Raw genomic sequence first — 26,912 nt, forward strand, 5'->3', positions numbered from 1 at the left:
AAATTCACTGAAAATCCACACTAACACAAGGTTGTATTGCACTTTACATGTAGCCTACTTTTGCCCAGCTAATAGTCTAACCACGATCAAGCAACATTATCGACTAAACGTTCAAATCCTGTTGCTGCAGGATTTCTTTGCAATAACAATATTGGTCAAATTAAGATCATGCACCTGTAATTGCAGCAGGATCTTCAATTAAGCATCATGTGATGTTTAAGAAGTACTGTGGGCAGAGGTTAATAGATGTTCTAGACCGGTTCTGACTGACATTTTGGTGTGCAAAGCACTCTGTGAACATCATAGGGTCCTGTGTCTTATAGTGCAAGAAATCCCCATCTCTCTGCTCTCCACTCCCACTCTCCCAGAGCTGACTTAAAGTTTCAGGTTTCAGACCCAACATTTGCATAGGGAACAACGTGTCACATTTTCTGGCCTATCCAGACAAAATAACAATTTACTGTGTCTGTGAAACTCACAGCTGCGCTTGCAATAGTGCATATGAAACTAGAGAATTCCTGTGCCACTTAGTGGACGTTTAGGAGAAAATTCCCTGTAGGCAGTTACAGTTGAAGTCGGAAGTTTACATACACCTTAGCCAAATACATTTAAACTCAGTTTTTCACAATTCCTGACATTTAATCAGAGTAACAATTCCCTGTCTTAGGTCAGTTAGGATCACCACTTCATTTTAAGAATGTGAAATGTCAGAATAATAGTAGAGAGAATGATTTATTTCAGCTTTTATTTCTTTCATCACATTCCCAGTGGGTCAGATCTGTTACGGCAGTCTTATAGAGGAGACCAAGACACAGCGTGTAGAGTGCTCATCGTTGTATATTTTAATGGAAACGAACACTAGACAAAAATAACAAAATGACAGCCAACAGTTCCGTCAGGTTTACAAAACTAAACAGAAAGCAACTACCCATGAAAACAAAAGGAAAAACAGGCTGCCTAAGTATGGCTTCCAATCAGAGACAACGAATGACAGCTGCCTCTGATTGGAAACCATACCCGGCCAAAACATAGAACACAAAACATAGAATGCCCACCCACCTATCACACCCTGACCTAACTAAACAGAGAAAACACAGCTCTCTTAGGTCAGAGCGTGACAAGAACTTTACATACACTCAATTAGTATTTGGCAGCATCGCCTTTAAATTGTTTAACTTGGGTCAAACTAACAATATATATATTCATTGTAGAAGTTTAGTATTGTTCTACAGTTGTTTTCTAGACTCTGCCTCTTATAAAGAGACCCCTCCTAGAAATGTGTGACTGAGACAGAACTCTGCAGGGGAGTGTAGGACATAAGAGACTAGTCAGACATTCCACAATAAATCAACTTTGGGGAGTGGACATTTATTGCCTAGGCCTTAGAAAACACTGGAACTATTGTATCTCTCTTGCAAGTTTATATAGCTGTGTATGCATGGGCTTGGTCTGAAGAGTAGAAGGTAATGACGTATACAGTGACATCACAGGGCTGGACTTCGGGTTTAATAAAATAACTTGGGACCTTTTAAATTTTGCAGAACTTACTCGGAAACATGCATTATGTTCCTGTTGTCTGCAACTTCTGTCTGCAATTGCATTAATAAAGGTTTTTGAATGATTTAATTAAAGATATTGTCATAATGCTAATTTCACCAATGAGCCAATGATTGACAAGGAACAAGGAAACGAACCCCAACAGGTCATTGTCCATTTGGAAGACGCATTTGCGACCAATTTTTAACTTCCTGACTGATGTATTGAGATGTTGCTTCAATATATCCACATAATTTTCCATCCTCATGATGCCATCTATTTTGTGAACTGCACCAGTCCCTCCTGCAGCAAAGCACCCCCACAACATGATGCTGCCATCCCCGTGCTTCATGGTTGGGATGGTATTCTTTGGCTTGCAAGCCTCCCCCCTTTTCCTCCAAACATAACGATTGTCATTATGGCCAAACAGGTCTATTTTTGTTTCATCAGACCAGAGAACATTTCTCCAAAAAGTACAATCTTTGTCCCCATGTGCAGTTGCAAACCGTAGTCTGGCATTTTTATGGCAGTTTTGGAGCAGTGGCTTCTTCCTTGCTGAGCGGCCTTTCAGGTTAGGTCGACACAGGACTCGTTTAAATGTGGATATAGATACTGTTGTACCTATGCAACTTTTCAGGGAAGTCAGGAATTGAGGCTAAACTGAGGCTACATTTTTCAAACAGAAATTTGCATCCTGTAGCACTAATTCCAAAATGTTTTGAGACACTGTAAGTCCATGGAGAATAAGAGCACCTCCTCCCAGCTGCCCACTGCACTGAGGTTAGGAAACACTGTCACCACCGATAAATCTACGATTATCGATAATTTCAATAAGCATTTTTTCCACGGCTGGCCATGCTTTCCACCTGGCTACCCCTACCCCGGCCAACATCTCAAAACCCCCCCTGCAGCAACTTGCCCAAACCTGCCCCCCCCCCCCCCAACCCCTATTACTAGCCTATTCAACTTCTCTTTCGTATCGTCTGAGATCCCCAAAGAATGGAATGCTGCCGCGGTCATCCCCTCTTCAAAGGGGGAGACACTCTAGACCCAAACTGTTATAGACCTATATCCATCCTGCCCTGCCTTTCTAAAATCTTCGAAAGCCAAGTTAATAAACAGATCACCAACCATTTTGAATCCCACCGTACCTTCTCCACAATGCAATCTGGTTTCAGAGCTGGTCATGGGTGCACCCCAGCCACGCTCAAGGTCCTAAATGATATCATAATCACCTTCGAATTATGTTTGGGTATGTCTATTTAGGCGGAAATCTACATTTTTTCCTATCTATCATTCAACTGCTTAAGAAGCACTGCATGCCCCACTGTGGCCAGAGATTCCACTCAGCCAGATCATTCTAATGCTGGCCACACTTTTGGCACTGTCATGAACAGATCTAAGGTGAAAGCCACAAGAGGATGAAGGGAGGTTTTCTTGCGGGCAGACTCATCTGTTTGTAAAGGCCGCAAATCAGGACGATGTTACATGTGAGTCCCATCAGCCATGTAGCAGTCACAGTGTTCATGCCAAAGCATGTCTGGCATGTGTGAATGGTATGTCAGCGAATATATTACTGTGTACGATGTACTCGACTGTGCACGGTTTATGGTTTTATCCACCCTCTTAACTCGCCCCGAAACAATAAAGGAACACAAATGCCAAAACTTTTGTTTTATATTTCAACATGACTCAATACATGTCAAACATTATACTGTAAGCACACATACAGTAAAAATGCAAACATACAGTAAATATATTTTGCATATGCAAAGGAAGAAAAATAGGCCTTTTTATACTTCTGAACTGTATGTTAGATCAATTGTACGGAATAGATAAAGAAACTGTCAAAATACAGTAAAATCTGAATCCTACGTCAAGTAACAAATACTCCATTGCAAAAACAAAATCAGTCATGTCTGTTATTTTGGTCCGGCCACAGATTTTCATTCTCCTTGGCCAGACAGTGGGGGAAATATCTTCTGGCATGACGCATCCACCCCTGACATGACTGGAATGGCACCACAGGCCTCCTCCGTTGCCTGGAGAAGGACCATACGTTCATGGGGGTTGTGATCATACACCTTCCACCGCCATGTTGAAATGAACTCCTCAATGGGGTTGAGAAATGGGGAATATGGTGGGAGATAGAGAATTGTAAAAATGTCATGGAACCAGTTGCAGACCTGAGCAGCCTGATAGAAATTCACATTGTCCCAAATTAGAACCTACATTTGCTGCTTAGGATCATCTGGCCCTCTCTGCTCTGGCTGAAAAAGACTGTCATGTAAGGTGTTCAGGAAATGAAGGAGATGGGCAGTGTTGTATGGTCCAAGGGGGGCATGGTGGTGGAGGACCCCATTGTGGCTCATAGCTGCGCATATGGTGACATTTCTCCTATGCTGGCCAGGTACAGTACCTCAATGATGGTGAGTCGACCAATGATGTTCCTTCCTTTCCTCCTCGTCTTCGTTAATTTTTATCCAGCCTCATCTATGAATATGTTCTAGGGGATCGGACTTGCATCCAACTCCACGATTCTCTGAAATCACAGAAAATTGTTGTATAATAAAGTTCACTGGCAACATCGATGAGTCTCTAATGGTTCAAGAGTGTAATATTAGTACATTACTTACTTTCACATATTTGTACCGGTTATCCTTCACTTTTTGGGAATTACTTTTTAATGGGACTCTGTAGATTTGCTTCATCCAGAGATGGTGTTTCTTAAGGATGCGGGCTATGGTTGATAAACTCAATCTGATATTATGGAAGATGGCAGGGATTTATTATTTTCATCTGCTCAATGGCAGCCTCTTGTTTGTCTGTAAATAGACGCCTTCTTTCAATTGCACAAAAACAAAATAGCACACAGTACAGTAAACACTACAGTAATACAGTATACAAGATACACATGTTACAAAGTAATATAGCTCCCAATTTCATGCATACAGTAATACATAAAACATTTACTTTGTTTCCCCTTACAGTATGTATTGTACAGTCTTTACTGTGCTTTATGTTGTGCTACTGTCAAGTAGTAAAAGTACTAGACAGGTCCAATGTCTGCAGTACATACCTATTCTCATTTTGGAATGTCCGGATGATGGATACTACGGTGAAGCGGCTTAGCCTCTCTGAAACTGAAATCATGGTCCACCACAGTCACCTGATTTTCATCCTTGTTCTTGGTCTTCCTCCACCTCCACCTCCACCTCTACCTCTACCCCCAACTCCATCTCCACCTCCACCTCTACCTCTACCCCTACCTCCAACTCCACCTCTACCTCTACCCCTACCTCCATCTCTACCTTTACCTCTACCCCTACCTCTATCCCCACCTCCATCTCCACCTCTACCTCTACCCCTACCTCCATCTCTACCTCTACCTCTACCCCTACCTCTACCTCTACCCCACCTCCATCTCCACCTCTACCTCTACCTCTATCTCCATCTCCACCTCTACCTCTACCTCTACCCCCACCTCCATCTCCACCTCTACCTCTACCTCCATCTCCACCTCTCTCTCTACCCCTACCTCCACCTCTACCTCTACCCCTACCTCCCTCTCTACCTCCACCTCTTCCTCTACCTCTACCCCTACCTCCATCTCTACCTCTACCTCTACCCCAGCCTGCACCCCCATCTCCACCTCTACATCTATCTCTCTCTGCCAAGTTTGCTTCCTTTGTTCTCCAAACACAAGAGTAATCACCTGTGGCCTTTTTATCCATACCAAAGGTCTGATTGCAAAGTGAACATTTACGCAACTAGTGTTTGCACATGTGAAGAGTGAAAGTGATCAATTGGTAATTGAGCTTAGCTTGTTGAACATGCAAATGCTTTCATTTGCACACAATAGGTTTTAGTTGATAAGGTTGTGCCAAAGGTAGAGAATTGTGTGTTGTGTTTTGGCAAATGTTAGTTATAGAATTACAATCTGAGTGTAAAGCAAAACATGTGCCAGTAGTATTGCAGATTTGGTGTATGGTTCTGCTAAATGAGTTACAGGTTTGGGTCATTGGGCCAGTTTAAGTGTGTAAACAATTGGGAAACCCTGTAATGATAACCCTGACGATGCAGATCGGTTATTGTGCCTACTGCAGTCTAATTTTTGGAGTAATTACGATTGACTCTATCTCTTCTCCGAGAAGATGTGGGGGGGGGGTTTGAGGGGTGGGTTGCGATGGATTAGGGTTGACGTCAACAGCACATGTAAATGTGATTCTCCAAGCTTTATGTAAAAGCCCTGAATTGGAAGCTTAGCTGGGGAATTTGTCCACATGCTCCGGCTCATTGTTGTCAGCGCTGGGAGGATTGCGTGGTCTCACTGATGGGCTGGTGGACCAGCACACTCAGCTTTGAAGCTAATAAACCTTTTAAAACCATGACCAATATATATTCTGCACTATTTCGCCAGAGGAAAGGCGAAGAAAATGTGCCAATCGTAAAACTACAAAAATGATTTCAACAGCCATAAAATGGGGTCACACGAATGTTCTTATGACTGTTTACTATTACGTTGCCAAATAACTCCAATAATGTAGACATAGAGGTTCCCTAGTCCTTTATGTCAGTAATTAGCATAATCATTAGATGATACTGTAGGTCTGCGGTTCTCATGGGTGAGGTCATAACATCAACACACACGCAGTATTACATCTGTTAGGCAGGAGCCCATCGAGTCCCTGGTCCTGACAGCATCAAGATGGCAGCCACCAAAAACCAACATGGCTGCCAAAAACACGCTTGTTTGGCGTTGCGATTGACAAGGTTCAGTACATATTTGCTGCGCAACCTGTGTGTAAGTCCGAGCCCCAGACATGGATGCATGGCACAAGTCAGGCAGGCAGGCTGCAAGAGCGAGCCATCCAGTAAGTCAGTTTCCATAGTGATGAGGGTGAATAGGGGAGATTTGCAGGGGCAGTGTGGAGCGAAGACATTGGAGACTGTTAAAATTCCTTTTCAGACAGCTCCATGTCTCTGCTCCTCCATGTAGCTCTTACTTGGAGGTGATGCTAACCCCTCGCCCCCCTCGCCTCTTCCCCCTTGTCCGATCCCAGCTCTCCCCCTCTCCCTGCTCACCCCCTCTTCCAGCTCTCCCCCTGCTCTCCCCACCTCTCCCTCCCCCTGCTCTCTCCCCCTCTTCCAGCTCTCCCCCCCTCCCTCCCACTGCTCTCCCCCCTTGTCCGATCCCAGCTCACCCCCTCTTCCAGCTCTCCCCCTGCTCTCCCCCCCTCTTCCTCCCCCGGCTCTCTCCCCCTCCCCCTGCTCTTCCCCCTTGTCCGATCCCAGCTCACCCCCTCTTCCAGCTCTCCCCCCCTCTCTAGTGGTGGTAGTAGTAGTAGTAGTGTAGTAGTAGTAATAGTAGTGGTAGTAGTAGTAGTGTAGTAGTAGTAATAGTAGTGGTAGTAGTAGTAGTAGTGTAGTAGTAGTAATAGTAGTGGTAGTAGTAGTAGTAGTGTAATAGTAGTAATAGTAGTGGTAGTAGTAGTAGTAGTGTAGTAGTAGTAATAGTAGTGGTAGTAGTAGTGTAGTAGTAGTGTAGTAGTAGTAATAGTAGTGGTAGTAGTAGTAGTAGTAGTGTAGTAGTAGTAATAGTAGTGGTAGTACTGTAGTAATAGTAGTGGTAGTAGTAGTAGTGTAGTAGTAGTAATAGTAGTGGTAGTAGTAGTGTAGTAGTAGTAATAGTAGTGGTAGTAGTAGTAGTAGTGTAGTAGTAGTAATAGTTTTGGTGGTAGTAGTAGTAGTGTAGTAGTAGTAATAGTAGTGGTAGTAGTAGTAGTAGTAGTGTAGTAGTAGTGTAGTAGTAGTAATAGTAGTGGTAGTAGTAGTAGTAGTGTAGTAGTAGTAATAGTAGTGCTAGTAGTAGTAGTGTAGTAGTAGTAATAGTAGTGGTAGTAGTAGTAGTAGTGTAGTAGTAGTAATAGTAGTGGTGGTAGTAGTAGTAGTAGTAGTGTAGTAGTAGTAATAGTAGTGGTAGTAGTAGGAGGAAGATTAGGATTACATTGGGAAGTGTAAAGATGGAAATAGCCTAGTAGTGACGGCAGCTGGAGTGATGTTAGTAGTTGCAGGAACACAGCTTTATAAATAGTTGCAACGATTTGTAAGTAAGCATCAACACAAGTATTATTATTGATATTGTTAGTCTAGTAGTAGTAAGATTTCATTGGGCAGTAAACTCAGTTACATTATCCATTCCATCTTTGACACAGATTTGTATTTTGTTGTATTTCTGTGAGCCTATATTATTCCTCAACCTCAGAACTCTAATCTTGAACATTATTGGAGTTTTTGTAGAACTTAATTAAACATGTTCAATTGTAGCAGCACAGCAATCCCACAAGAGAGAGACATATAAAAAGAGGGAGACTGAGACCATTATGCTGTTGCCTAGCAACACATGTACAAAATTTGAAGCGATTTAGTGCCCCCATACTGGTTTATCGTGGAGGTCATATGTTTCCTAAACCCACATAAATGTGTGCTGGCTATCAGATAGGGTTGTGGGGAATTCTACACGCAGGGCTGTGTCTCATTGCTAGGCTACTACTGTGGACATTGATACAGTACGTCAATGACCACAACTTTGTGCTCCCTTTTAACTGTCTTACTTTATAGATTTGTGGAGGCAGGTATGATGTTCCCTTTTTATTGAATGACACATGTTGCATCAAAATGCTTATCATCAGAGACGAGCAGATAGTCTTTTTGTAGCAGAGGGATTTGACTAATTTGCATTTAAGGTGAAATCGGAGCCAAGAAACACTGAAGTGAGTGAGAGAACATGCTCCAGAAATCTTCCCTCCATACTCCCTGAATACGATTGGTCAACCTACTCCTTGCGGCTTGCATACAGAGTTCAAGACTATTTTAAGCTATTGTATATAAGAAAGCTTTTTAGTTTGCATAAAACTGCCCTCAGCAGCTCTATGTGTGTGTGTGTGTGTGTGTGTGTGTGTGTGTGTGTGTGTGTGTGTGTGTGTGTGTGTGTGTGTGTGTGTGTGTGTGTGTGCGTGTGTGCGTGTGTGCGTGTGTGCGTGTGTGCGTGTGCGCGTGTGCGCGTGTGCGCGTGTGCGCGTGCGTGTGCGTGTGCGTGTGCGTGTGTGTGTGGCGAGACAGAGCTGCTGAGGCATCCACTTCTCACCAATTTAGGTCATGCTAAACAAATGGTACTGGAGGAGGCACAGACGAATGGGAGAATGTATTATTTTCTTGAGAATATTTAATTTCTTGGCATGTTTACTGAGGTATATCACCACTAGCAGGAAGTTCATTTTGCGTTTGAAGGGATGTTTATATTTAATCATTGCTTATTATCACTAATGGTTAATAGTGACAATGTCACACAGTGTACATATTCTGTTACCAGCCGTGGTGTATGTGCTGAGACCAGTACAATGGAACATTCTCCTTAGCAGGGCTTTTCCAGGGTTAAGCTCTTCTACCTTAACTTTCAAAAACATCAAAACTGAGATCTGTGTACATGTTTGGCAGTACAGAGATAAACAAGTCTGTAACAATATGAATAAAATATGTGGATTGCTTATGATTAGCATACTAATGACTCATCATCATGGTAATCAGCTTGTTTGTGACCTCAAATTGCTGATTGTTGGAAGGAAGTATTGGGACAGAAAAATCAAATTAAAGACTGAGTGAGAGATGCTCTGATCTCACATTAAGCACTGTACAGAACAATAAAACGCAGATGTGAATGTAAGGTAGTTCAGAAATATGAAGGAACAAATATCAATAAAATGCATTTGTTACACTGTTGGCATCATCATGGGTGAAGGAATTATGTAACAGCATTGGAGTTATATGTATGTTGACAATGGCGGGATCAAATCTAACATTTGCATTTTAATCTAAAATAAAATAATTTTCAACAAACTTCATTTTTAGACGATGATCATTTTATTTCCAAGATTATAGTTAAGGCATATTAACATTCAATATGCCTTAGTTTTCCTTATTGATTCCTTTACAGAGGTTATCTTTGTCAGTTGAATGGTCTCAGTGTATTCAATGAGAGAAAGCTTACCTACATTTCCAAATCCTGTCTTTGCGTTTAATCATAAGATGTTTATTATTTGGTGGAATTTTATTGCATTGGCCATTTTCACAGATTCATACAGTAGGTTCATACATTGATATCAACATTACATTCTATTTCACACAAATATAATAAAGAAACCAGTATGAAATATGTTTTATATTGGAAGCAATATTCCAGGACCATCACTGTACTATAAGTCAATTTGCAATGACCATCATCTGGGAATTATTTCGTTTTTTTGATTTAGATCATAGATAATCAACAAATGTTCAATTCCACTTCATATTTAACTCAAATGAATCTGCAGTGTACATTTGCTTGCTGTAAAATGCAATCAGCAATCACTGATAATTGAATAGGATAAACTATAGAATAGAAAATATACAATTTGGGCAATAACGGAACATGTCATTTTCACATATTCCGTTATTGTAATAATTGACCTGGCACACACTGATCATAGACTGGTTCAGTATGTCTCTGTGAATAGGAGGGGAACAGAAGACCTCATGATGTTGGTAATGATCAATCACCGAAGATGATCACATGAACCTCTATAATGCCTTTACATGTAAGGGCACTGCATATAATCTCCAGCTAATGGAACATGCAGGGGGATTCATGGAGTGGAACCACGCAGCCATACTGCCTAGTCAAAGTGGAATGCTCAGGGCTCTGAGAATGGAAGCCACAGAGTTGAGAGGAATAAAAAACCAAAGGGTTCAGAGGTCAATAGAGAGAGCAGGCGTGTCGCCAGTGTCACCAGTTGTTGACATGTCTTTGTGTTGCACCAGCAGTAGTATAAATACGTGTCATGTTTCACACTCCATGTCAGGAGGGCAGGCAACCCAGATGGGATTTTAAATGCTACATTTCATGTGTTATCATTTAGTGGGTTAGTTCACCCCTCATTGGTTTACCATCTGCTGCCCTCTCAGCCACTCTGCTTTCACTGTCTGAATAGGATGGGAAAATTCACACTGTACTGTACTCTACTCTACCACCATAATGCCCCTGATCTTACTGGGGACTCACTTCTAGCAATGGACTACATTCACCACATTTTACACAACTTGGTAAAATGAGTTAAATGTCTTTCAATAGAAACTGTCTCACAAATTTGTCTCACCATTTTTTATATGGATAAAATACTGACATTTTAAACTATTCAAGTTAGTATTATGATAAAATAAAATAACAACAAAGTGAGTACTCTTGCTTCTTTGTTTTGTGAAAAATATGTCGCAGGGAATGCCGACAAAAGAAATGACTTAACCTTGTATGCTTCAACAGAATTCAGGCAATAATAAGAAACAGCTGTCAACCACAATCTCATCAATTATGCAGTGTCTATTTTACCCAAAAAACTTTGTCACTGACCTGATATGGGGAAAAATATTTAGATATATATGTATATAAAAAAAACTTGATCTATGTATGATGATAAAGTCTTCTTCCTATTTCAGAATACTTTCAATGCAGTTGATTCTTGACCTGCATCAGGGTACAATAATATTGTAATATAGGACTTACCACTGAAGTCAAAACTTGTTTTTGTGAAGAAGTCCATAGGGGCTAATGTTGTTTTCTTTTTGCCTTAGTTATTTCTATGGTTCCAAAAAATATTTCAAAACAAAATACTTCAGCTTATACTCCGTTTGGCTTGCTGTATTCACTTTTAGGACAACCACATCTGTAAAATGTCTTGCCGTTTCAACTGTACAGCTTGAAGCCACACATTTATTTGAATTTGTGAGTTAAATTATTCTTCATTGGGTAAGTTTATTCCTCTTACATCATCCCTTCATTTCTGGAGACGGTAGGCTAAAACGATTACAGCCCTCCCTTTATTGACGGGCTCGCTTTTCACACTTGCCAGAAAGCAGACAGCCGCCGACTGGCCTCAGCTTCCAAATATGCTTATCGTGCTAACACTGCCCTCGATATGTTTGCATTTTACACTCCGAGATTACAGTTCATTTGAGTAGGGTTGGGGTGTGTTGGGGTGCCATATTTTGGGGTTGGGGGCTGGGAATAAGTTGTTTTCGAATTTTTCTCAATTTGAAGATCGTGACATGGTAAATTTAGTGTCAAATAAGGTGGTCAATAGGTTATTGACTACTTCCACTTAAAAGGTGCGATATCGTCGGATAACCTTGTTTGTTAGCCTAATGGTGAATCTCAAGTTAACTAAGTCTGACCACTGCTTTAGAATTTGTCAGAATTTGCCCATTAGTAAAACAGAGAAAACAAAAAGTCATGAAATATTGAGAAAACATGCTCCATCGCTATGCCAGTGTTGGATGTGTGTGTGGGGGGGGGGGGGGGGGGCGACTTTCAGATGACATTGACGCTATGTAGATGGGAATTGAGAATTGTGCTCCCCCCAACGTTTCTGGTTGTTGACGTTAGACAGTCGCACAAGGCGAAGCGGCTGCTTCTCGTGTTGATTTAGACACCTCGTCAGCACCGCGCGCCGCTGGACAGCTCCCGGCAGCCGGATACGTGTGCGCTCTCCTCTAGGACACTTGTGGCGCTTGTTCCAAGTCTTTTAATGGAAAAACAATATCTATATGTTCCAAGTAAAACTGGAAGTTTACAACTTCAGAGGGAATCTACGGATACCTCGTTTCGAGATTTGTGGCAGGCAGCACATCCTCGGTGGCAGAGAGCGCAGCTTCATTGTGAGTAAATTAGATTCTTTGATGTGTGTGTGAATTCCCTACCAATGCGTTTCACGGTGTTACAATTCCGTGAATCGTTCATAGTCAGGGATAAAGCAACAAGCAAGACGGTGATTTAACTCGTAGTTTAACGTGACAGTATGGAACTGTTGTAACCATAATGACTTTAGGTAATAAAGAAAATACACCTTGTTTTATAGCCAATTAAATGCAGAATAGACGGCTCTCCCGGTTGATTGAATGGTTCATATAACTGTGTACATTTTTTTGTCATATAGGAGTGCGTTTTGTTCTCTATTCCTCGAATGTAATTTGTGCAGCCTGGTGCGTAAAGCCTTACGCTTTGGGCATTCCTTTGTCTCCCCAATGCAATTGTGATCCTGTTTGGTTGAGACATTGCTGTCGGTTTTTCTGTCTACTTAAATCAGTGCATAGGTAGTGCATAGGTAATTAGTAAGCGTATCTGCATGTGTCAGTTGCATGGTGTAATTGTTGCTCTCTCAGATTGGATGTGCATATGTAATTGTCGAATGTTATGTTGCGATGTTGCGTTTTGCGCGTGAGCTCGGTGGCTTGGATAATAACAATGTCTGAAAGTTTTTTTCTTTGCAAATAATGATGCATTCTCGACATTGGACTGTATTCATTTGCAAATTGTGTTGGTTTGATTGTAAGAATATTGTGGGTAGGAGAAGTAGGCTTTATAGCCAATAAACAATCTACGTACAAACCTATCGTATGCGTTATTATATGGGTGGGAAAGTCCTGTGCCATCATTAATGTGCCATTATTGTTTTTTTTATAGCATTCTTGTGTTTCAGACTCTGCATTGCATATATTTGGTGAGACGTTTATTAGTGTCTAGAGTGGAGTCGATCGAAAAAATCTAACTTTCAAAATGCATTTTATTTTCAGTAATTTACAAAAGCCAAGGTGTGTATTGAACAGTCAAGCTACATACAATCCCATTCAGTAGCAAATCTATTGTAAACGTAATCATGTTGTTTAATCAATTTCCCAATTTGAGTGCGCAGTCAAAAACTGACCAATCACTGTTTTCACCGATTCCAGGTTAACGGCAACAGACTGTCCCTATAGCCTTCACCTGCTTCCAAACATTTGGTTCAGAGGTATTGGCCAAAAGCTGCGAAGCTGCTGTCTGCGTGGACTGGTGCAGAAGCTCCCCTTTCAAAGGCCAGGACCACTGACAAATCGAGAGACATGGCGACGAACGGCACCAAAGCAGATGGACAAGTAACAGAACTTAACGAAGTGGCAACTAATGACAAACCCAAGTCACTGGACGTGAAAGGGGAAAATACGAAAAAGGATCTTCCCGAAAGAGAAACATGGGGAGGGCGATTCGATTTCCTTCTGTCGTGTGTAGGTTATGCAATTGGACTGGGCAACGTATGGAGATTTCCATATCTCTGTGGAAAAAACGGTGGAGGTAAACAGGATTTTAAAAAAAGTCATATAATCTACATATAACCTAAGCTCATTTCACTCTTAAGTAGGCCTGTGCTTAGTCAATTTTGAGCACCCTAATTATTATGAAAAGTGATTACCACAATGTCCCTTGTGTATGAGCACAGACACGCATTTTTCATATCCTAATTGAATAAGATTCCAATTAGCTTCCACAGTGGGCTGTAAGTAACATTCAATTGCGTATGTCTCGTTTTATTCTGACGTTTATATTTGGTTTGATTTACTTGTGTCTATGCAGGAGCCTTCTTGATCCCCTATTTTTTGACACTCATATTCGCTGGGATGCCCCTGTTCCTGCTGGAGACTGCTCTTGGTCAATACACCTCAATTGGTGGGCTTGGAGTCTGGAAACTGGCTCCCGTATTCAAAGGTATACATTCTACTCATGCAATGCTCTTACTGTATGTCTAAAAGCATTTTTTTTAATCAAATCAAATTGCTAGTAGTCAGGTGGCCCCTTGTGCAGCTATCTTTATGTTCTTCTGTAAGTCTCTATGAATATGTTGGAGCATTAGGAGCATGCACAAAAAATGTCATAAATTTCCATCTCATAGGTGTTGGCCTTGCAGCAGCTGTCCTGGCCTTCTGGCTTAACATTTATTACATTGTCATCATTGCCTGGGCCATTTACTATCTCTACAACTCCTTTACCACTGTAAGTACCACACCTTTACCACCTACAACTCCTTTACCACTGTAAGTACCACACCTTTACCTCTTACAACTCCTTTACCACTGTAAGTACCACACCTTTACCTCTTACATTTCCTTTACCACTGTAAGTACCACACCTTTACCTCTTACATTTCCTTTACCACTGTAAGTACCACACCTTTACCTCTTACAACTCCTTTACCACTGTAAGTACCACACCTTTACCTCTTACATTTCCTTTACCACTGTAAGTACCACACCTTTACCTCTTACAACTCCTTTACCACTGTAAGTACCACACCTTTACCTCTTACAACTCCTTTACCACTGTAAGTACCACACCTTTACCTCTTACAACTCCTTTACCACTGTAAGTACCACACCTTTACCACCTACAACTCCTTTACCACTGTAAGTACCACACCTTTACCACCTACAACTCCTTTACCACTGTAAGTACCACACCTTTACCACCTACAAACCACATGGGGATGAGACAAACATGTGTTCCAGCTTTGCTCTATGCTCTCTGAGGATTGTAACATGCTTGTTGATGCCATGTGGGATTTCTCATTGTGTCAAGGAGGAAAGCATACATTATCCTTCCGTTTTTATACGTCATCCTTCTGTTTTTCAGGAACTTCCATGGAGCTCATGTGGCAATCCATGGAACACAGAAAAGTGTTACTCAAACTACAGCATAGTTGATAACACCAATCTTACCAGCGCGGTGATGGAGTTTTGGGAGTAAGACATTAACTGCTTTTTTTTTTTGCTTCAGCACAGCATTATAGTACCCTGCATGACTGCTTGAGAAGTATAAAAGGACATTTCCTTTGCTGCAAAGCATTCTCCCAGTCTGTATATTAGTCTTATTGTTACTCTCTCTGATCTTATAGGCGCAACATGCATCAAATGACCGATGGCTTGGAAAAACCAGGGCAGATCCGAGCACCACTGGCAATAACACTGGCCATCGCTTGGGTCCTAGTGTACTTCTGTATCTGGAAAGGGGTGAGCTGGACTGGCAAGGTAAGAGATTGGTTTCTCATGGCAGATTTAGGTGTATGCAAAAGCTCTCTGTCATCCGATGTGTGACAGTGATGCAATATTAATCGTTGTCATATCACCTTCATCAATCATTTATATTGCACTGACTATTGCCCAGATAGACTTTTAGAATGAGAGGAGAGCCATCAAACCCTCATGTTCAGTAATCATATTCAGGCTCATGGGGCCTTCTCTAATTCCAATTCTCCTGATACAGAAAATTGGGGGGAAATTTGATGATGAGGAGGAGCGAACAAGCCCTCTAAAATCTGTTTTTTTCCCATTTCTCTCTCCCTCAGTTGGAACAATGTTACTCCCTGGTGTTGTTACGATTTGGAAATCTAATGTGTCATGTGACCATAGAAAATAACATTTGTTGTGGTCACAAAACCACAACATTTCTTGACTGGATTTCTGTTATTTATTTTCGTCTCTTTTTTTCTGTTCTCTGTGCGAGAAATTGGAGGACAATAAATCCATTGGTATTCCTCTCTAAAGAAAAGGCCTTTGTTTAAGAAGAGACTGAATTGCAAATGTGTTGGTTCAATGGCGTATAGCTCATCTGCACTTGACAGTGTTAACATGCATTCATTTCCTGTTGATGGTGACTCATTTATTTCACTTCCTAGGTTGTGTACTTCTCGGCCACGTACCCCTATTTCATGCTTTTCATTCTGTTCTGCCGTGGAGTGACTCTACCTGGAGCTATAGATGGAATTCTCTTCTATATCACCCCTAACTTTGAAAAACTAAAAGAATCTGAGGTACTGAATGAACTTATCATTCTATGTAAGACAAATACCTGTATGGGAGTCATTCATTTTTCAGCCCCTTTGTCAAATGGCTAAATGGTTCTCTCCCCTTGTCAGGTATGGCTGGATGCTGCCACTCAGATATTTTTCTCCTACGGTTTGGGACTGGGCTCACTGATAGCTCTTGGCAGCTATAACCCTTTTAATAATAATGTTTACAGGTAAGATGGAGGTAGGCTTCTATTAAATGGAAAGATAATGTATCAGACAAGACCTGAAAAGGCAACAATTTGACCAGTATACCTTAACAGTAAATGTGACTGTAAAGTGGACCTTACTATCAGCCATGTACAATGAGAAGCCTAAATCAACGTTATTACAATCGATAAAGTATACTGAACAAAAATATAAATGCAACATGTAACAATTACAATTATTTTACTGAGTTACAGTTCATATAAGAAAATCAGTCAATTTAAATAAATTCATTAGGCCCTAATCTATGGATTTCACATGACTGGGCAGGGGCACAGTCATGGGTGGGCCTGGGAGGGCATAGGCCCACCCACTGGGGAGCCAGGCCCAGCCAATCAAAATGAGTTTTTCCCACAAAAGGGCTTTATTACAGACAGAAATACTCTTCAGTTTCATTGGCTGTCCGAGTGGTTGGTCTCAGACGATCCCACAGGTGAAGAAGTCGGATGTGGAGGTCCTGGGCTGGTGTGGTTAAACGTGGCCTTTTATTGTCCCCAGCACAAGGTGCACCTGGGTAATGATCATGCTGTTTAATCAACTTCTCGATATGCCACACCTGTCAGGTGGATGGATTATCTTGCCAAAAGAGAAATGCTCACTAACAGGGATGTAAACAAATTTGTACACAACATTTGAGAGAAATAAGCTTTTTGTGCGTAATGAACATTTCTGGATCTTTTATTTCAACTCTTGAAACATGGGAACAACACTTTACATGTTGCGTTCATATTTTTGTTCAGTATACTATAATTCAGTCTGATATGGGGCCCTTCATATGGCTTTGGATGTGGTAGTATACATCAAATAAAATTAGCCAACAATTTCACAACCTCTTCCCCAAACAGCACATCCATGCTTCTAGGTCACACAAATTGCTCATCAGTTATATAATGATGCAGACTCAGCTTGCGTTTATTTCAATTTACTTGTTGTTTATTAGCGACCCAATATTATTTAGCTACAGGCCACACTTTATATGATGCAATTAGGTTTGTAAATAAGGCTGGATTTTGGAAAACTCTTCTTTGCAAATAGGGGCTTGACATCCATTAGAAATGGACATTGCATGATTTAATATTTGGGTATTACTGTGACATTAAACTTCTTTGGAAAAAAGAACATTGTTCCCCATTGGAATGTTATACAAAAAGCAAATTACATATATTTTTACAATCTCATGTGGCCAATTTAGATGTTACTAAGCAGGGATATGTTTTCCACTCAGCAATAATAAGGAATCAACTCTCTCCTGAGAAGGCCTTTTTAGGAATCCGTGATGATGTTACAGAAGAGATGACAGATCACCTTAAGCTCTGACAACAGGACGTTTTCATGTTTCCTTTCCCCAGAGACTCTATCATAGTGTGCTGCATCAACTCCTTCACCAGCATGTTTGCGGGCTTTGTCATCTTCTCTATTGTGGGCTTCATGGCGAATGTGACTAACAGACCAATACAAGAAGTCGCAGCTTCAGGTAAACTCAATGCTCAGAGCACAATAGGGGAGTAATGTTGTCTATTCTGACTCCTGCTCACCGCCACAATCCACACAGAGAAATGCAGCCCGTAGAACAGCGAGCTAATGCGTTGTGTTGTGTGTTTGGTATGCAGGTCCAGGCCTGGCTTTTCTGGCATACCCCGAGGCTGTGACCCAGCTGCCTATTTCTCCTCTCTGGGCTATCCTGTTCTTCTCCATGCTGCTGATGCTGGGGATTGACAGTCAGGTAAGGCTGTTTTCATTGACTGCTCCCAGATCTGTTGGTGCTTTAGCCCAATCCTCTCACTATTGTTGTCATACCATGTCAGGGGAGTTGGCTAAAGCACCTACAGATCTGGGACCAGGCTACTTAGGTTCTGACCTAAATGTGTAAGCACAGGTATATATGACACTGGTTTTCTCTGGTCTCTCCACATGAGAAGCACACTGGCTAATATTTCTTTCCTCCTAGTGGACAGATAGCTGAGCCTTGACTTTTACTGCCAACTCATTTTAATGCAACTATATCACCTCTCTCTCTGCCCCCGGGTGCTCTGTTCTCATGCTTTCAGCTTGTGTATGATATTTGGCTAGCCTAACTCTAAGGCCACTGAGTCTGCTAGCAATTATGCTAAATGCTGCTACTCCCATTTACACAAAACAGATAAATCACAACATTACACACTTGCGCTCTGACTATTTTTGTAATGGAATTGTAAATGTCCGTACATACAGCAAGAGAAATGGCTATTTGACATGTTAGAGTTATATTTTCAAGGTCGCTGCCAAAATGGGGTTGCTAGTGCTTAAAAACTAATGGAAATACACTATACATACAAAAGTATGTGGACACCCCTTCCAATTAGTGGGTTAGGCTATTTCAGACACACCCGTTGCTGACAGGTGTATAAAATCGAGCACACAGCCATGCAATCTCCATAGACAAACATTGGCAGTAAAATGGCCTTACTGAAGAGCTCAGTGACGTTCAACGTGGTACCATCATAGAATGCCACCTTTCCAAAAAGTCAGTTTGTCAAATGTCTGCCCTGCTAGAGCTGCATCGGTCCACTGTAAGTGCTGTTATTGTGAAGTGGAAACGTCTAGGAGCAACAATGGCTCAACCGCGAAGTGGTAGGCCACACGCTCACAGAACAGGACCGCCGAGTGCTGAAGCTTGTAGTGCATAAAAATAGTCTTTCCTCGGTTGCAACACTCATTACCAAGTACCAAACTGCCTCTGGAAGCAACGTCAGCACAATAAGTAAGTTTGAACATCTTGGCCATGTACTGTTATAATCTCCACTCGCACAGCCAGAAGAGGACTGGTCATCCCTCAGAGCCTGGTTCCTCTCTAGGTTTCTTCCTATGTTCCTGCCTTTCTAGGGAGACTTTCCTAGCCACCGTGCTTCTACATCTGCATTGCTTGCTGTTTGGGGTTTTAGGCTGGGTTTCTGTATAGCACTTTGTGACATCGGCTGATGTACCAAAAAATTTCTGCAGCATTGAAGGTCCCCAAGAACACAGTGGCCTCCATCATTCTTAAATGGAAGAAGGTTGGAACCACCAGGACTCTTCCTAGAGCTGACCGCCCGGCCAAACTGAGCAATCAGGGGAGAAGGTCCTTGGTCAGGGAGGTGACCAAGAACCCAATGGTCACTCTGACAGAGCTCCAGAGTTCCTCTTTGGAGATGGGAGAACCTTCCAGAAGGACATCCATCTCTTCAGCACTCCACCAATCAGGCCTTTATGGTAGAGTGGCCAGACGGAAGCAACTCCTCAGAAAAAGGCACATGACAGCCCGCTTGGAGTGTGCCAAAAGGCACCTAAAGGACTCTCAGACATGAGAAACAAGATTCTCTGGTCTGATAAAACCAAGATTGAACACTTTGGCCTGAATGACAAGCGTCACGTCTGGAGGAAACCAGAAACCGCTCATCACCTGGCCAATACCATCCCTACAGTGAAACATGGTGGTGGCAGCATAATGCTGTGGGGATGTTTCTCAGCGCCAGGGACTGGGAGACTAGGCAGGTTCGAGGGAAAGATGAACAGAGAAAAGTACAGAGAGATCCTTGATGAAAACCTGCTCCAGAGCACTCAGGACCACAGACTGGGGCAAAGGTTCACCTTCCAACAGGACAACGACCCTAAGCACACAGACAAGACAACGCAGGTGTGGCTTCAGGACAAGTCTCTGAATGTCCTTGAGTGGTCCAGCCAGAGCCCGGACTTGAACCTTATCGAAAGGATTTCTTTATTTCTAATATTTTCTACATTGTAGAATAATAGTGAAGACTATGAAATAACACATGTGGAATCATGTAGTAACAAAAAAAGTGTTACACAAATCAAAGTCTATTTTATATTTCAGATTCTTCAAATAGCCACCCTTTCTATTGATGACAGCTTTGGCATTCTCTCAATGACAATCCCTCATGAAGCTGGTTGAGAGAATGCCAAGAGTGTGCAAAACTGTCATCAAGGCAAAGGGTGGCTATTTGAACAATCTCAAATATAAAATATATTTGTATTTCTTTAACACTTTTTTCATTACTACATGATTCCATATGTGTTATTTAATTATGTTGATGTCTTCACTATTATTCTACAATGTAGAAAATAGTAAAAATAAAGAAAAACCCTTGTATGAGTAGGTGTTCTATAACTTTTGACCAGTAGTGTAGCTGTGCAGCGACGCTCCCCATCGAACCTGATAAAGGTTCAGAGGATCTGCGGAGAAGAATGGGAGAAACTCTCCAAATACAGGTGTGCCAAGCTTGTTGCATCATACCCAAGAAGACTTGAGGTTGTAATCGCTGCCAAAGGTTCTTCAACAAAGTACTGAGTAAAGGGTCTGAATACTTATGTGAATTTGATATTTTGTTTTATTTTATAAATTAACAAAACAAATTAAAAACCTGTTTTTGCTTTGTCATTATGGGTTATTGTGTGTAGATTGATCGGGGAGGGACTATTTCATCCATTTTAGAATAAGGCTGTAATGTAACAACATGTGGAAAAAGTCAAGGCGTCTAAATATTTTCAGAATGCACTGTGTATATATATATACAAAATAAAATAAATATATATATATTCTACCATTTATTTAGTTAGTTCTGGATAATATGTTGGTTATTACAATGTATGCTTTCCATGATCTGAATTAATGTAATATAATCCATCAATATCCATAATCTTGGTCATTAGTTACAACTGTTGCATAGTTATCATACCATACATGGACCACCATGTTGTAAATAAACACATGTATATTTGCCCATTCAGTAAAATGAATGTACAACAGTGATACTATCCTTCTAGGGATCCATGTCCCTGTAATTTCCAATTACCAGTGCACTTTTTTGGTCCTTTTAAGTAAAAAAAAAAAAAAATAACAATTGAACAAATTATGCAGTTCATAAAAATGTATTTATTGTAAAAGAAATTACAAATAGGAATAAGACCATCAATTATAGAAGAAACATGAAGTGTTGCCTTGCATAGATACTAAGGAAAGTACTGTAAATATCTCTCCTTTTTAACTGAGTGTCCCCCATTTTGTGTGTGTGTAGTTCTGCACAGTGGAGGGCTTTATAACAGCTCTGGTGGATGAGTTTCCCAGGGCACTGAGGGGCAGGAGAGAGCTCTTCATCGCTGCTGTCTGCCTGGTCTCCTACCTGATCGGCCTGTCCAACATCACACAGGTCAGCACACCACAGAACTCTCTCTCTCTCTCTCTCTCTCTCTCTCTCTCTCTCTCTCTCTCTCTCTCTCTCTCTCTCTCTCTCTCTCTCTCTCTCTCTCTCTCTCTCTCGTCACTGTGTCAATTCCACTAATGCCATTGACCAACCAGTTAAACCTCCAAGTTCAATGATACAGTAGTTGATAGAAAATGTGAATTACATTGGATAACACTATTGCTCTATAAAAAAGGATTTGTTTAGACCATTCTGTTTGTTTGATTACACATGCTGTTGAAATTGGATCCCAACACTCATTTTTCCGTCTGAGATGAGGACATTGATATAATGTAGAGACCACAGACCGCTGCATATGGGTTCTTCTCGTAGTGTGACTCACCCATCTGTGTTGTGTCACTAGGGAGGCCTGTACGTGTTCAAGCTCTTCGACTACTACTCTGCCAGTGGGATGTGTCTGCTCTTCCTGGTCTTCTTTGAGTGCATCTCCATATCCTGGTTCTATGGTAGGTAGAGTCTCTAGGCAACATCAAATACACACAGTAGCTACATTATTACAGTGAACAGTATACATCAGAAACACCCTATTTCAGCATGACAAAATTACTTGTTACAGTGATATATCCTCAGGCAAGATTTGTGAAAAATAAATTAAAGCGTTTTCTCTTTGTTCCTAAAATGAGGGGATGAACAATGAATGAACTAGCTGGTCTAGGTAAATTTGAAAGTTGAATGATAGAATGACCTCACACCTGTCCAAAGACATTAGTCCAGCTTCAACCCCTGGGACTTCAACTCTGCTCACGTGTCCTACACTACACCACCTCTCCTTCCTCATCACAATTCATGGCAGACTAGCGGTAAATTGGAAGAAATTGAATTTGAATACTTTGATCATGCATTCATTTGTCTCACAGGTGTGAACAAGTTCTATGACAACATCCAGGAGATGATTGGCTACAAGCCCTGTATATGGTGGAAGCTGTGCTGGGTCTATTTCACTCCTCTCATCGTGGCCGTAAGTAGTACACCATACACATCCAATTCAACATCATGACATGAAAAATGAAAAGAACCAATAACATCAATAATGATTAATAGGGACCACAATGGAAATAACTGTATTGTGCAATCCTGGTCACGTTTTAAAAAAAAAAAGCTTTGTACTGTGTGTATATATCTATTATTTTTTACTGTCAAATAAAATCTATCAATCAGTCACTGACCTGCCTCAAGCAATTCTGAGACAGAGACAGAAAGTGCCTAAGAAGCGGTGGTGTCAGGATTAATAAGGATCGTACCATGTCTCCCACAGGGGGTGTTCCTGTTCAGTGCAGTCCAAATGGTTCCTCTCACCTTGAACAACTATGTGTTCCCCGCCTGGGGCCAGGGAGTGGGCTGGCTCATGGCTCTGTCCTCCATGGTCCTCATTCCTGGTTACATGGTCTACATGTATCTCGGACTCAAGGGCACCTGGAAAGAGGTAAGTAACATGAATAATGATTATTGATATAGTTCTCCCGTTTCTCTAAGAGCAAGAGAATCAATGCAATTTGGTGATAATTGATATGTAACCTTGGTAAAAAAAAAAACATGTTTAAGAACTAGTATAACATTTCCTTTCAGTCAGGTTCTCCTCTCTGGACATGTTGGAGATGCAGTCATTGTGTTACTTAATGAACTGTTTTGTTGTGAATTTTTCTCAGCGCCTGCAGATAATGTTTCAGCCGCCTGCAGTGGTCCGACGGCCGCAGGAGAATGGGCCTGAGGCAGTGGTTGCGGAGACCAACATAGCTAGTCCTTCTAACCCGGCCAACCCAGCTAGCCCTGCCAACCCAGCGAGCCCTGCCAACCCAGCTAGTTCTGGCAACCCGGCTAGTTCTGGCAACCCAGCTAGTTCTGCCAACCCAACTGCTACAAGCCCGGTTGCTGCAGTCCCGGCCAGCCCAACACCTCCAGCCATTCCAGTTACTCTGGCTAGCCCTGTGAACCCAACCAGTCCGACCGTCCCAACCGTCCCTACCGTCCCTATCACTCCAGCCAACCCAACCAGCCCTACCAGCCCACCACCCAATCCAGTTAGCCCAACGCCAACTGAGCCAGCCATCCCACCACCTAATATAGCGAGCTCAACCAACTCAACCAACCTTACCAACCGAACCAACGTAGAGGCCAATGTCTAGACAAGCCAGAACCCTCATGGAGAAAGTGCAGTCAACGGCGAACATTACCAAGGACTTCCAATATTTTAATTGATTCACCTACCTCCATGGGCAATATCTGATCAAACCGGATTTAAAAATCATGTTTAATTTTTCTGCATTTGTAAAGCTGTTTTTTTTATTGGTATGCATTACAAATACAAAAATCAAAGACTGTTAGTGTTCACAAATTCTACTGTAATCTGGGTAAAAAAAATATGTAAGCATACTGTGTAATACTGTGAGAGAAAAAAATATATAGAAAATATAGAATAGCAATTTGTTGAATATCTTCATGAACCAAGTAAATACAGTGTGACTATAGTAGAGATGAAGTTCTAGTGAACAAAATGGTCACCATGGGAGAGTGCAAGGGACGGGGTCAAATTATTGTGGTTGTTTACTAAGCCTTACTTGCACTCTGTGGGGCTGATTACAGGCCACATGGCAATGAGGGAACTCTGATGAAGAAGCACAATGCCAATAAGAAGTTTAAAGTCAACGAACCCTGGATTTATCCAGTATTAACGTTGCAAAATATTTTCTGTGTGAAAGAGACTGTTATTTTATCACCATTTTTTACATTTTTTTGTAACTTTTATGTGATTGAAACATTTGTAGAATTATTTGTAGGATGTTTTCTACTATCAGTGTTGTGACCGAGGACCAACATTCTAGGCAGACGAAAGCAAAAACGATCTATGCCATGCAGTGTTCAGTTTGCGAAGCACAGGGTATCAAAAACGGACATAAAATGCAAAAGCACAGGGTGTAGAAAAGTGATGTACAAACATTGACTATCCCTTAATGCTGACAGTCAATCCTGTTTACTTTTTTTTGCATGCTTTCCTCAGTAACATCAGATAAAATTCCAAAATGTCTCCTGACAGATCCAAAACGAGAACAGAGAAGGCTCTAAGCCAGTTATCAACCAATTTATGCCAAGCCATAGTCTGTTTGCATGACTTGGCTGATCTCCAGAAAATCACTTTGTATGCTAGAAAACAATATTGGACCAACTCTATGTTTAAAGATAGTCCTTTTTTGTTCACTCTTATGTGTAATGATCAATTATAGTTTGATCAGTATGTATTCAGCAATACATATGTAGATGTATAGGTGCAGGCCAGTAGAAGAGTGGTCTGTTTCTAATTGTATTTTCGTTGTCTTTGCTTTACTAGTGAAAAGCACAAAGCTTTAACTTTTGCCATGGCATGTTAAGACAATGCTAGTTTGCTTCTATGGCAGCTATAGTGAAAAGCATTTGGTCCAACAAAACAAGTTGACTTTGAAAAGCAAAGCAACAAAGTGGAAATGTGAAATGGCTACAGTTCATGTCCTGTCACTTTTGTATAAAGTTACTCTACCACAGTTTCTCTGGAACCTTGTTGTAAAACTGTACTGTGTAAAACATGTAACTGTGAATGTTTGTAATACATTGGAAGTTATTGTCTAAATGTTGAAAAAATTCGAAAGGAGTTGCTGTTTTCTGCAATAATATTTTCACAGAAACTAAAGCACATATCTTACAGAAATATACAAAATGATGATGACAATGAAGACATTGACGATTATATTAAAAATAGAAACTATGTCTAGTAAAAAATTATATTGTTTTGTATATTTTTAACTGTCTCACTGCCTAATGTACAACATAATATAAACATGATATGTATTTAAATGGTGTCATATGATAAAGCACGATTGTCATGTTTAAAAAAAGAAAAAAGCAGAAAAAATAAAGAATTATAGAAAATATGAATAACTGTCCTGCATTTGTTTATTACTGTGCTCAAGCATAATATAGAGTTTGCTGTACAGTAGCTTTTGATGTTGTCAAATTAGGTCACCATAATAGACCTCTCAAATACTAAACAGAAAACATTAGAAACACCTGCTCTTTCCATGACATACAGTGAGGGAAAAAAGTATTTGATTCCCTGCTGATTTTGTACGTTTGCCCACTGGCAAAGAAAGGATCAGTCTATAATTTTAATGGTAGGTTTATTTGAACAGTGAGAGACAGAATAACAACAACAATATCCAGAAAAAAACGCATGTCAAAAATGTTATAAATTGATTTGCATTTTAATGAGGGAAATAAGTATTTGACCCCCTCTCAATCAGAAAGATTTCTGGCTCCCAGGTGTCTTTTATACAGGTAACGAGCTGAGATTAGGAGCACACTCTTAAAGGGAGTGCTCCTAACCGCAGCTTGTTACCTGTAAAAAAGACACCTGTCCACAGAAGCAATCAATCAATCAGATTCCAAACTCTCCACCATGGCCAAGACCAAAGAGCTCTCCAAGGATGTCAGGGACAAGATTGTAGACCTACACAAGGCTGGAATGGGCTACAAGACCATCGCCAAGCAGCTTGGTGAGAAGGTGACAACATTTGGTGCGATTATTCGCAAATGGAAGAAACACAAAAGAACTGTCAATATCCCTCGGCCTGGGGCTCCATGCAAGATCTCACCTCGTGGAGTTGCAATGATCATGAGAACGGTGAGGAATCAGCCCAGAACTACACGGGAGGATCTTGTCAATGATCTCAAGGCAGCTGGGACCATAGTCACCAAGAAAACAGTTGGTAACACACTACGCCGTGAAGGACTGAAATCCTGCAGCGCCCGCAAGGTCCCCCTGCTCAAGAATACATATACAGGCCCGTCTGAAGTCTGCCAATGAACATCTGAATGACTCAGAGGACAACTGGTGAAAGTGTTGTAGTCAGATGAGACCAAAATGGAGCTCTTTGGCATCAACTCAACTCGCCGTGTTTGGACGAGGAGGAATGCTGCCTATGACCCCAAGAACACCATCCCCACCGTCAAACATGGAGGTGGAGACATTATGCTTTGGGGGTGTTTTTCTGCTAAGGGGACAGGACAACTTCACCGCATCAAAGGGACGATGGACGGGGCCATGTACCGTCAAATCTTGGGCGGGAACCTCCTTCCCTCAGCCAGGGCATTGAAAATGGGTCGTGGATGGGTATTCCAGCATGACAATGACCCAAAACACACGGCCAAGGCAACAAAGGAGTGG

General features: G+C 41.3%; 1 protein-coding gene across 4 annotated transcripts; it reads left to right on the plus strand.

Annotated features, from left to right (window-relative positions):
* The first annotated feature begins 11,994 nt into the window (after positions 1–11,994).
* LOC115168392 (sodium- and chloride-dependent GABA transporter 1) lies at positions 11,995–24,766 on the plus strand. 4 transcript variants are annotated; one of them, XM_029723613.1, is made up of 15 exons: positions 11,995–12,282; positions 13,354–13,732; positions 14,012–14,143; positions 14,328–14,428; positions 15,065–15,174; positions 15,327–15,459; positions 16,107–16,241; positions 16,347–16,450; positions 17,834–17,958; positions 18,095–18,207; positions 21,536–21,667; positions 22,065–22,167; positions 22,579–22,679; positions 22,977–23,144; positions 23,368–24,766. In XM_029723613.1, the coding sequence occupies exons 2-15, from the start codon at positions 13,504–13,506 to the stop codon at positions 23,842–23,844; spliced, it is 2,163 nt and encodes a 720-aa protein (XP_029579473.1). In that variant the 5' UTR covers positions 11,995–12,282; positions 13,354–13,503; the 3' UTR covers positions 23,845–24,766. The 4 variants fall into 4 exon arrangements, with proteins under 4 accessions (XP_029579473.1, XP_029579474.1, XP_029579475.1 ...); XM_029723614.1 differs by lacking the exon at positions 11,995–12,282 and adding an exon at positions 13,005–13,215; XM_029723615.1 differs by lacking the exons at positions 11,995–12,282; positions 13,354–13,732; positions 14,012–14,143; positions 14,328–14,428 and adding an exon at positions 14,656–14,674.
* The last annotated feature ends 2,146 nt before the right edge of the window (positions 24,767–26,912 follow it).

This window comes from Salmo trutta, chromosome 30 (genome assembly GCF_901001165.1).
Source record: "Salmo trutta chromosome 30, fSalTru1.1, whole genome shotgun sequence".
Taxonomy (NCBI): domain Eukaryota; kingdom Metazoa; phylum Chordata; class Actinopteri; order Salmoniformes; family Salmonidae; genus Salmo; species Salmo trutta.